A 12,585-nucleotide genomic window follows, 5' to 3' on the forward strand; every position below is an offset into this window, starting at 1 on the left:
GAGCAGGAAAACAGTGTAGCAGAAACCGGTTATAGCAGGGCGGTCTGCTCTGGCTCAGAAAAGGTTAAAAGCCAGTCCTTGGAGAGGGCTGGGGCTGAGAGCCAATAAGAGAAGGCTGATTGGGAACACAGCCATAGCTGGGGCCATGCCCAATTAGGAGACAGCAGGCCCTATAAAAGGGCTGTGAACCAGTAGCTGAGTCAGTCTCTCTAGCTCTTGAGAGAGAAGGACCTGGCTGCCTGCCTGGGAGAGAAGGGTATTTGAGACAGAGCAGTGCTGGGGAAAGGGAGGGGGAGCTCCAGCCTGGCAACTCCCCAGGCTGCAAGCCTTGATAGAGGCCTATGCAGGTACGGGGTCTGGGAGGAGCAGCCTGTGGTTAGGTAGAGGCAGCTGGTCTGACCCCCTTGCCAATGATGAGTGGCCATGACAGATTGCAGTTTGCCCCAGTGAGCGGGGGCTAGATGATGACTGACAGTAGCCACTGAGGCAAGGTGGGGATAGAGGGTTGGGGGTTCCCCAGGGAGGGGAGACCTAGACTGTGGGGTACTGCTGGGGGCAGAACCCTGAGGTAAAGGGCACTGGGGTCCAGGAGGGACACCGGCCTGCAGAGGGCATGCTGTATGCTGGAAAAGAGCTAATTCCCAGACAACCAGCAGGAGGCGCTGCGCCAGGGAGTCTTGCTTTGCTACACCAGGTATCCAGTTGGGGAGCTAGGCCCAGATCCTCAAAGATATTTAGTCTCCTAACATCTATTGAAATCAACCTTTGAAGATCTGGGCCTTAGTGACTGAATGACACAAATGAACAATAGCAGGAAAAAGCCAGTGAGCTCCAGGCAATGTGTATGGGTGGGTGTTGACAGGATGCGATCCTCACAATAGCACACAGGGGTAGCAACATCACAGTCCCACCAGCTATAATAGATTTCATATTCTGCTGAATAAGTAATAGGTGCCTAGGGTTACTTTAACTTACACTGTCCTAGAAAGTTTTCATCGCACACTTTTGATAGGGGAGCAAATGGCAGAGTTTGATTTCACTGTCTGCATCTCCCTTTTTGTGTTGTGTCTCCCTTCAATGTATTGCTAGCTCTGCAAGCCAGGTGCACTCCAGCTTCTTGCTTCTCTTCTTGGTACACTGAGAATAAGGGCTGGATAACAACCCCTTTTGCTTCTGTGTACCTAGCACAAATATCCTGGCCGTGTAGCACAATTTATGTCTTTTGGGCCAAGTGCTGCAAATTCTGCTCTTTGTTACACAGATGTACATGTGAAGTACTTACCAGCACGTCATTGGGGTTGCTCTGGATTTACACTGGTGTGACTGAGAGCAGAATTTGGCCCTACGTCTTTGAAAGAGAGGGAGGGAGACAGAGAGATTTAGAAGCTGATTTGCTAACTAGCCCCAGGGTTAATCTTTCCCCTCTGGCAGAAGCACAATAATGAATGTGGAATTTGCCTCTCCTCTCTACCCTCCCTTATCAAGACTGACCTTAGTTACTCTTGGTGTAAATCCAGAGTAACTCACTGTAAGTTACTGAGATCAGAATCTAGCCCTGAACATGTTACCCTTAAGGTCTTGCTAGTTCCTAGTTAACAGGAAAAGAGGGTAAAAGAGACAAATTCTTATCAAAAACGTATTTCCCATTTGAAATGTCTTAAAATTTATGTTTAAAACAGTTAACGCAGCCTTCTGTAGTTTGCTTCATGCCACTCTGAACTGAATGCATGAGAATAAACTGGTAAAACATGACAGAAAAAAACACCACATGTAGGTGCTATTATTTAAAATGTAGCACATAATCCGTGTGCCCTGAGAAATGCATGAAAGCTAGCCATATCCAGAAGCTATAGTATAGCACTGGTTTTTAAACTGTTAGTGAGCTGTTTGTTTAATTTTCAGGTGCAGTATGTAATAGCTTACAAAGTAAATATCTGTTGGGATCCCTGAAATTAAGACTTAACTATTATTATTTATTATTATGATGTCTACTGCAGTAGAATCTAAGGACCCCCCTCAACTCCATTGTGCTTGGTGCTGTAAACATAACACAAAGATAGTTCATGCCCCAGAGAACTCACAATCTGAACATTCAAGATGTTGAATAGAACTGTAGGGGAACTTGAGAAGTCATCAAGTCCAGCTCCCTGTGCTGAGGCAGGACCAAATAAACCCAGACTATCCCTGGCAGGTGTCCAGTGATGAGGATTCCATGACCTCCCTTAGAAGCCTATTTCACAGCTTAGCTACCCCTTATAGTTAGAAAGTTTTTCCTAATATTTAACTTAAATTTCCCTTGCAGCAGATTAAGCCCGTTACTTCTTGGCCTACCTTCAGTGAATATTGAGAACAATTGATCACAGTCCTTTCTGTAACAGCCCTTAACAGATCTGAAGACAGTTATGAGGTCCCCCCGTCAGTCTTCTTTTCTAGACTTTTCAAAACAGGCCCAGTTTTTTTAACCTTTGCTTATAGGTCAGATTTTATAAATCTTTTATCATTTTTGTTGCTCTTCTCTGGACTCTCTCCACATTTTCCATGTCTATCTTAAAGTGTGGTGCTCAGAACTGGACACAGTACTCCAGCTGAGGCCCCATCAATGCCAAGCAGAGTGGGACAATCACCTCACATGCCTTACAGACAACACTCCTGTTAACAAACCCGAGAATATTAGCCTTTTTTTCCCACTGCATCACATTGTTGACTCATTCTCATATTGTGATCCACTATAACCCCACATCCTTTTCAGCAGTACTACCCTGCTAGCCAGTTATTCCCCATTTTATAGCTGTGCATTTCATTTTCTGTCTGAAGTAGAGAACTTTGCACTTATCTCTACTGAATTTCATCTTGTTAAATTCAGACTAATTCTCCAATGTGTCAAGACTGTTTTGAATTCTAAATAGTACTTAACTCTTATATAGCATTTTTCACCACTAGATCTCAAATCACTTTACAAAGGAGGTCAGCATCCTTTTTCAGATGGGGAAACTGAGGCACAGAGGGGCCATTTCTTGCTCAAGGTCATTCAGCAGGCCAGTGGCAGAGCTGGGAATAATTCATGGGTCCTCTGAGTCTCAGTCAAGTGCTCTATCTACAAGATCACACTGCTCTAAATGACAGCAAAATATGAGAAAAAAACAGCTGAAAACTCTTCAGAAGTTGTTAGGCTGCTCTGTGCTGATTTCACTACTTTCATGTCCTTAAAGATGCACAGCATTTGTGTAGCCTCTGACATGCAACATTGAAATTCATGAGTCATTCTTTCACCTGGTGTGGCACATGCTGCATTGGGAGAATCACCCAATTCAAATGGTATTAGTAAGTTGAAATGTGATGTACAGGAGTGGAGTATTTAGATAATACAAAACTTGACAGACTTGTTTTTGAAGCATTCCCTACATTGTGCAAATAACCTGTGTCTGAATAACCTTTCAGGAAACAAGTCCATTACAGTGTCATTCATTTTGATCTTGAGAACTTTCGAATGCACAGTGTTTTAAATATATTAATTACAGTTGCTAAGTATGGCATTTTAAACATCGTAAAGATATTTAAAGATAGATACTCTGCTATTAAGACTATGTAAATTGAGAGTGGCTTAAATGGAGAGAGTTGTATTGTACCAGTCCTCTTTGGATTAAAGCACTAATTTCCCAGTTCAGAGCTAGTCTCATCTGCCTCACTTGGCCTGCCTGCTCACTGTATTCTCATCAGCATATTTATTTTTCAAAAGGGTACCATACCAGAATTCTCCGTCATCTAGCACTGTCTGACACAGGCGTTTTTGCTCCGATGGGCTGACTGACTGCCATTCAGGAGAACTACAAGAAAACAAAGTCAGGCTTTACAAGGCTATCAAGCACTTCATTTCCCTTGGCTCAAAGACACCAGCTGGATATATTAGCAGATTACACCACTTTCAGATTGATTTTATTTGAGCAGTAGCCACAACAGGTGCCTTTAAGGAGCCTGATTCTGCTGCTGTTAAAACCAATGGCAAACCTTCCATTGACTTAGACAGAAGCAGGATCAGGTCTTAAATCTTGAGGTTACAGTACTGCTGTACTGACCAGTACCACTGTGTTTGCAATGATCCCCACAGTGAGAATAGGGAATGCTACAAAAACCAAGGTAAATTTAAGTACTGCGAGTGGTATATCTCTAGACGGTACATCCACTGTACTGTAAACCTTGCTGTGCATCTGTATCGTTATTGCCATGAAGTTTGTTGCTAGTATAGAACCATCCGGTGCTCCCAGATGAAGTCAGTGGGAGCAGGATGGTGCTCTTTAATTGTACAGATGAGTGGAGAGAGAAACTGAAATACCTGATGACCCAACTGAAAATCTATTTTTTCATTTCCATTCACTGCTGCCATTCCTGGTTCTAGCAGGGATGGAAGCAGAAAAGCCTAGATGTTTAATGAAAGCCTGCTCTTACAGCAGTGTATATTTCAAACCTGATTCTAAGCAGGAAGTACCAGAAGTCTCTAATGAGATCACTAACCTAAGCCCTGAGCCTGCAAGTCAACGTGTTAGTGTAGACTCCCAGGCCCACATGGAGACCCACTGGCTTCAGTAGGACTCTGTGTGGACGCTGTGATCAGCATTAGCAGTTCCACATGCAGGATCAGAGTCCCTTTTGGCAGATACAGCACTTTGGCTAAAAATCTCAAATGGCTGGATACCTATTCTAAATTGAACTACTAAATCTTTTGAGATTTAATAATCTCTAATTATACTGCTAAACTATTCTCACATTTTTGGAATTTACTAAGGATCATAACTACACTTGGAAATGTAAATATCTGGGATTGATTTGTTGATCGTTTTAAGAGAAGGGACATTTGATAAATTTCCAGCACTGATTCAAATCTGCTAATTATTTCACTGTTTTTAAAGGGGCTGTCAGGATGTATTATGGAACTGTCTCCTCTCATTTATACCAGCGTAAATCAGGAAAAACTCAGTTGAAGATAATGGAGGTAAAGCAATGTAAGTGATCTCAGAAACAGGCCATGTATAAATGTATTCAGACATGAAAAATCCAGCATTGATTCAAATATCCCTTCTCTTAAAACTAGTAGGAATTTCCAGAATAGAATCTACTGTTCACCATTTATGCTGTTTGCTTTTTAAATGACTATTTGCATTTCATCCAGCTTGGATAATGAAAGAGGCTAGGGAGCTTCACAATTTTTCCCAGTTGGCATTTGTTGGGTCTTTTGCTCTTTACACAGCCAATGTAATATGAAGGAACCACACAGGCAAGTGTGGTCCAAATAACTGTCTTTAATAACTACACAACATGCAAGGCCTACCTACAATATATACCTTGGAGCTCTGGCTTCAGAAACATAGAACACAGTAAGTGCCATTAGAGGGCTCACAAAATATTTAAAGAGATACTGTCCAATTCCTACACACTACCTCAGCACTTTCCAGCTGTCCTGTAATAGCACAGTGTTTGGATGTTTGTGTTGCAAATACTGCAGGGGAATGTTTAAATAATACAAATTATACATTTTCCATTGGAATTATCTTAAAAATAATGACATTTATATTAATAGTGGATTTTGTTTCTATTTTTAACAGTACCTACATTTTGGGACTAAACAATCTTGACAGTGCCTCTTTAAATGGTAGCTGAGCAGTCTTGACAATACTGAAGTCAGGATGTTAGGACGACAACAGCACTGTTCTGCATGTGTAGGCTGTTAATTAGACTTGACTTCCCTCCTCGGCAGTCTGACCTCTATTCAATACAAATAGTTGTTATACATAAAACTAACTTGTCACTCCAACGGCCATTCCACTCCACTTGCCCCCATGGATTTCTTGGCCGTATGAGTTGCACCTTTCGGCCTCGGGAGCTCACCTAAATAGGAAGACCAAAAATAGAGAAATTCTTGAGTGGCCTTAAAATATAATGGGACTATTGCTATTGTAGTAATCCCTGGCTGGCTGCTGTCATTAACTAAGAGACAATTCTCCAGAGTGCCTAGGCTAGATAACACTTCTGGGCACTGGGGAACTCTGCTGGAGCAAATGTGCAGAGGGTAGAAGGGATGGTGGAGAGGAAGGAGAAACCTCCCACTGGGCTGTGTTAGAGTTTCACTTCACAGGGGAGAAGAGTGGTGCTGGGTGAATAATGGAGTTTTTAGTTTGCTGTAAATTAAAAAAAAAAAAAATTTCAGGCCAAACTGAAAATTAAATTGTCTAATATTTCTGGCAAACCCCCAAAAGTTGAAAAAAAAATAATTTCAGGTTGAACAAATCACTTTGTTTGACCCAAAATGAACCATGCCGTTTCAATTTCGTGCATCTGAAAATATTTTTAATTTCTAAAAAATGAAAGGACATTTCAAAATAAAAAGTGGTTTTGAATCAAAAATCCACATGCTTCAAAAATGTCAACACTAAACGTTTTGGTTTTTACAGAATTTTTTTTCCCAACCGAATCGGTTTGGTGAAATCAGCACAAATTCATAAGATATTTAGTGTCACAGAATCAACATTTTTTGTCCCCCCCAAAAAAAGTTTTAGTTGAAAACTTTCACTCAGTTCTAGGGAAGAACCAGAAGATACATACAGTCCTCTGGCTCCCAGGCCTCACCCCCTAAGTTCCTTTAGGCACAAGAAGCTGGGCACAAAACCTTAGACTGGGGGAGAAGGGGCATGCCCTGTGTGGCCTGCCAAAATCCAGTCCCCTCCTCATACACTGCAGCCACCCCAATTCGCCAGCCAAACTGCATCCAGGAGATGTGAAGAACAGGATTTATGATCTTTCACTTTCCAGCTCTAGGTTTGCACCTCTTGCCAGCTCACTCTTCACCACATACTGTCAACATAGCAACAATTGGGACGTACCTCATCAATGCCAGTTACTGAATAAGCATGACCCTTTATGAGGCCGAAAGGGGTTCGAGCTTCTGACTCAGCTGCGCTGCTGGTCTGAAATATGAAAATACACTTTGACATACCCTTCCTTGAGAGGACATTGTACGTGGTGACACTCTGTCAGTATCCGGGCCCGTCACAGCTAGATACACTGAGAAGTAAGTGGCTGTACTAAAAGGTACTGTGAATGACAGTATAGCTTTTCCTCTTCCTACAATACTGCACACTGGCACAGCCTTTTAGGGAAGACACTTTCGCAACAGAAAAAATTATTTTATTTGTTTCACATATTAGAAAAATATGGGACTTTCTATTAAGATTGTCATCAATAGGAATGCTCTCAGCATTCCAGGGGGAAAAGACCAAGCATCTAGTGGGGATGGTGAGTGAATTATCTTCTCTTACCCCTATGGCAGGTTCCTCTAGGTCAGGGATAAGACACACTGGCAGAGTAGTGTAAGGAAGCTTACAGCTGCTGCCCATGTGGTATCTCTTCTATGGATAAATCCAGTGTTGTAACTAGGGTTGCCAACACTCCAGGATTGTCCTAAATCTGGTATCTTTCATGAACAACAACATTAATTTACAAACTCAGGCACTGACTCTGCAAACCCCCCTGTGCCTACATAGAGCTTACTTCAGGATTGCAGACAAAAATAATAATAGCACAAAAATTGTAACATTGTAAAATTGGGGGGAGGGATAGCTCAGTGGTTTGAGCTTTGGCCTGCTAAACCCAGGGTTGTGTGTTCAATCCTTGAGGGGGCCATTTGGGATCTGGGGCAAAAATTGGGGATTGGTCCTGCTTTGAGCAGGGGGTTGGACTAGATGACCTCCTGAGGTCCCTTCCAACCGTGGTATTCTATGATTCGATGAACAGCAATCACTGAAGCCAGTAGACACTGACTCCTGCCCTGTGACAGGGGCTGTGAACAGCTTTACCTCTGACCCAGGTCAGGTGAATGGAGCCAGGAAGTAAAATTCACTGTTATTACACACATTACATACATACATAAATTGCACATACAAAGCTGAAATCCAATGACTCTCTTCTTCCAAACAGCTGCCATAATGACTAAACTGGTATTGTATGTATGTTAGATTACAGCTATTGGTTATAAATGATTGCAGTGCTTATTTGCTACTATTGCAAATTATTCGCTATTAATTTCAGTGGGTTTTTTTTAAAAATTTTACTTAAAAAATACCCCCCACAAAACTAAACCCTCTCTAGTCTTTTACTTACATCAATAGAACAGCCCACCAATGCACCTCTTTCAAGAGCTTTTCCCAAGATTTCATAGAAATTTTCTGGAGCCTTTTTGACTTCGTACATTTCTCCAATTCCTCCAGTGAAATCTTCCATGGCTTCTAGTGTACTGCCTCCTTTTAGGGCTTCATAACTCCCATTCAGTCTGAAAGTTACACATCCATAGTGAGAAATGTTTTTAAAACCTTTTGTTTTTAGGTTACACTGAGCCGGATTCTCACCTATTTACACTGGTGTAAACCAGCAGTAACTCAGTTGAAATTAATGGAGTAAAAACTGGGTTCAGTGACAGGAGAATCTCAGTCTTGTTAATTACATTGTAAACTCTCCCCCCTCCCCCACCTCCTCATTCTAATTTCCAATTCATTATTGGTTCAAATCCAGCACAGGCTGGCAGTGACCATACTGTAAGTCTGGTTCTCAAACTTTTGTAGTGGTGACCCCTTTCACATAGCAAGCTTCTGAGTGTGACCCCCGCCCTATAAATTAAAAACATTTTTTAATATATTTAACACCACTGTAAATGCTGGAGGCAAAGCGGGGTTTGGTGTGGAGGCTGACAGCTCGTGACCCCCCATGTAATAACCTTGCAACCCCCTGAGGGGTCCCAACCCCCAGTTTGAGAACCCCTGCTGTAAGTTGTTCAGTGACCTGCTGGATGCAAAACCAGTAGATAGTCTTATTCCAGTTTTTAGCCATAACAGTTGGCATCATTATTAGCACTCTCAGCAGAAAAACAGAGAGCAGGTTTTAGGTCTTGATCCAGTTCTCACTGAAGCCAACTGGAGTCTCTCCATTGACATTACTGGAAGTTGAATCAATCCATCGGGGATTAATTTAGGACATAGTATCTCCAGGTCAAGGCTGAGGAAACTGCAATGAACAAATAAAAGCTGACGATTTTAATTGTATGACAAACTGAGCAATGCATGCACCAAAGGCAGACAGTACTTACTTGGCATAGGCTTTTTCCAGTAAGGCGCTCCAGAATTCATTGTGTTCAGACGAGTGTAGAAAAACCAAGCGGTCTTTAAAGGTGGGTAATCGATCATCAATAACAATATCCAGCCACTCATTGTGCTGCCAAAACTGTGTTGAATGGAGGATGAGAGAATTGTTCGATAACTTGTAATATTTCATAAGGCGAGCACGCCTCTCTAACTACCATATTCCCATGCTCCAAAAGTGTCTCAGTAACATTTGGGGGCTGTTATAAGACTAAAATCTCACCGCTTTTGTGAGGCAGGTGAAATCTGACCCAAAGTAAGCACCACATTTCCCCCACTAAGCCTCTTCTCAATCAAGTCAATAAAGAAACTGGTGGGCTTCTATTTTCTAAACCTGACACAAAGACACAGCTGCTGTGAAACCTCCATAGACACAAACTGCCATACCTGGAACTGCAACAATATTCTGATCCTGAGCCACTTTATATATGCTGTAGCGTCAAACTGTAGTAAATTATTTAAACTACACTGAATTCATATGAGAGCTGTGTCTTGGGACAGACTTTCAATTAACATATACATTACAAACTGAAGGATACTGAGTGCTATGGGACAAAATAGTAAGTAACAGACTGAATTCATAGCAGGCAGGAATTTTGTACATCCCCCCACAATTTCTCTGAGTCCTTATGATAAACTCCAATAGAGTTTTACAGAAATTAAGTAAGGTTCTATATAAATTATTCTAAAAATCTAACATTTAGCAGAATATACAATTTATATAGAATTTTTAAACCAACCTAAGGAATTCTATAGCAGAGATCTATTCTATTCGATCCATGTTCTTACATCATGCCCACCACCATGGTGTCTGAGCACCTATAATTATATATTAAATTCTAGAAGTTTGTTTTAAAAATGTATATAACTATCACTCTCTATTACATTATATTGGACTATTTAGAGCAGGAGTGGGCAAACTTTTTGGCCCGAGGGCCACATCAGAGAATAGAAATTGTATGGCGGGCCATGAATGCTCACAAAATTGGGGTTGGGATGAGGGAGGGGGTGCAGGCTCTGGGGATGAGGAGTTTGGGGTGTAGGAGAGTGTTCTGGGCTGGGGCCGAGGGGTTCAGAGGGCGGGAGGGGGATCAGGGTTGGGGCAAGGGTGCGGGAAGGGATGCAGGTTCCCCGGCTGGAGCGGGGCCGAGCCACATGGTGCGGCCCCTGACCCAGTGCCCCAGCCACAGTGGGGCTGAGCCGTGTGGTGCGGCTTGTGGGCTGGCTTAAAATGGCTCACAGGCCGAATCCGTCTTGCGGGCTGTAGTTTGCCCACCCCTGATTTAGAAGAAGCAGGAATCTGAACTAAGTCAGATACACTGATATTAAAAGTCATTAGGAATTGTATTATATTTCTTGATCTGAACTAGATATAAAATGTCATGTGACTCAAGCCATCTTAAAAACCTACATATACTGTAGGGGCAAGTCTTCCTCTTGATTATGACTATGTAACCCCTTTGACTTCCTGGCAGTGGGGTTGGACACATGTAATTGAGTGTAGAATTTGGCCCTGGGTATTTAAACCTTTCTGGGATGATGCCATGATTTCTAACACTGTACTTCCCTTTATAATAGAAAAACAGCGTGGGACGGTGAAAAATTAAATTTTTTTCTAGGTTTCTTCTCAAGACTCTCACTTAAGGTGAGTTTAGCAAGTACTGCTTTGAATAACTCAGACATCATTCAGAGGTCAGACTAGATCAGTGGTTCTCAACTAGGGATCTGGGCCCCCCTAGGGGCTGCGAGCAGGTTTCAGGGGGTCCACCAACCAGGCCAGCATTAGACTCGCTGGGGGCCAGGGCAGAAAGCTAAAGCTCGATTGCATGGGGCTGAAGCCCAGGGGCTCTGAGCCCTACCACTCAGGGCTGGGGCTGAAGCTGAAGCCTAAGAAATGTAGCTTTGCAGGGCCCCCTATGGGTGGGGCCTCGGGTAATTGCCCTGCTTGCTACCCCCTAATGCCAGCCCTAGCTTTTATAGGCAGAAAAACAATTGTTGCGACACAGGTGTGCTGTGGGGTTTTTATATCATGTTGGGGGGGGCCTTTAAAAGAAAAAGATTGAGAACCTCTGGACTAGATGATTTAATGGTCTCTTCTTGCCTTAAACACTATGAAATCCAATTTTACAGTAAACAGACAACCCTGCCACTAAATGGACCAATGCATTTAGCTACCCAGCCCCCAGAAGTGTTTGCATTTTATGCTGTTTTACCTGAAAGTGAAATATTCCAGCATAACCCGGTCCAAAATTTTGATCTTGAGGTACAACTCTGGCTAATGTTTTTTCATTCAGTGTAAGAGAAGCTATAGCTGCCAATAGCCAGCAGTCACCTGCCAATTGAAAAGACCAATACACAGATCACCAATAATATATCGTGAACATATACACAATCTACAGGACAAAGATACTGCAGCAGCCTTGTCTCAAACTGTATGGGTAAGATTCTGACTTCAGTTATGTTGGTGTAACTGAAGTCAATGGAATTATTCTGGATTTATGCCACTGTAACAAAGATCACAGTCCTGCCCTACATGTACTACAGGTTCTGCATTTAATTATGTATTAAGAGTTCTCATTGGGTGGAGTAAACTCACATTGATTTCATTTATTTGTATCTTATTTCCTGTGCAATGTGAGATGCTACACAAACCAGCCATAACTGACTATGAACACAACTACTGTCAGCTGTTTTCCTCCATGCAGTGGGCTAGGTTTGCTCTTATTTACTATTTCATTGTAAATCCAGATGAATTCCACTGAAGTCCGTTGTTATTTGGGTTACCACTGATGTTACTGTAAAGCAGACTTTAGCTCATTATAGTGAAAGTTCACAAAGTCTGGGAAGTACTTTTTGCCATTGGGGGAAAAAAGGGTGTGATGGGGCTTCATTTGCTGACTCTACATGTGACATTTCACATGACTTCCTATTATAAGCTGGGAGTATGATGGCTGGTTGCCCACCACCCAGCAACACATCAATATCCTGTTTAACTTAAAACTTCAGGAGAAGACTGGCTGGCTACCTGGCACCAACCAGGCAAGATGCCACATGGAACCATTCAATTCTCAGCTTCCTTGGAAGTCTTATAGCGTCTGAGCCAAGACCTGATCTCACTAAAATAAAGAACAAAGTTTCTATTGGCCTCAACAGGACCAGACTTTGACCTTTTTTGTGTGTTTTTCTTCCTCAAGATGAGGGCAAGAACTTGGCTTTGTGTTAGAGACTCACAGGAAGGGAAACTGCTTACAAATGAAACAGAACAAAAATGAGTCATGTGAACTTTTTCCAAACCAGCAGGTCTGCTGCAAGCTCTGTGTTGTTTGCACAGAGTGAAGGAGTAATGAGTGTCTCACAGGAGGCGGGAACTGCACAAAGGTCTGAAAAATCCCTATAAGCCATTTTG

General features: G+C 42.4%; 1 protein-coding gene across 2 annotated transcripts in view; it reads right to left on the bottom strand.

The window, feature by feature from the left end:
• Window positions 1–12,585, bottom strand: part of CAPN9 (calpain 9) — a 48,371-nt gene that overhangs the window by 21,402 nt on the left and 14,384 nt on the right. For both annotated transcript variants that reach the window (XM_073335250.1, XM_073335251.1), the window contains exons 3-8: window positions 11,393–11,511; window positions 9,128–9,261; window positions 8,149–8,317; window positions 6,873–6,956; window positions 5,795–5,880; window positions 3,747–3,824 (exon numbers count right to left, since the gene is read on the bottom strand). In XM_073335250.1, coding sequence (XP_073191351.1) covers window positions 3,747–3,824; window positions 5,795–5,880; window positions 6,873–6,956; window positions 8,149–8,317; window positions 9,128–9,261; window positions 11,393–11,511 — 670 coding nt within the window. The remainder of the gene's footprint in view (window positions 1–3,746; window positions 3,825–5,794; window positions 5,881–6,872; window positions 6,957–8,148; window positions 8,318–9,127; window positions 9,262–11,392; window positions 11,512–12,585) is intronic.

The sequence above is a fragment of the Lepidochelys kempii genome, chromosome 3 (assembly GCF_965140265.1).
Source record: "Lepidochelys kempii isolate rLepKem1 chromosome 3, rLepKem1.hap2, whole genome shotgun sequence".
NCBI classification, from domain to species: Eukaryota; Metazoa; Chordata; order Testudines; family Cheloniidae; genus Lepidochelys; species Lepidochelys kempii.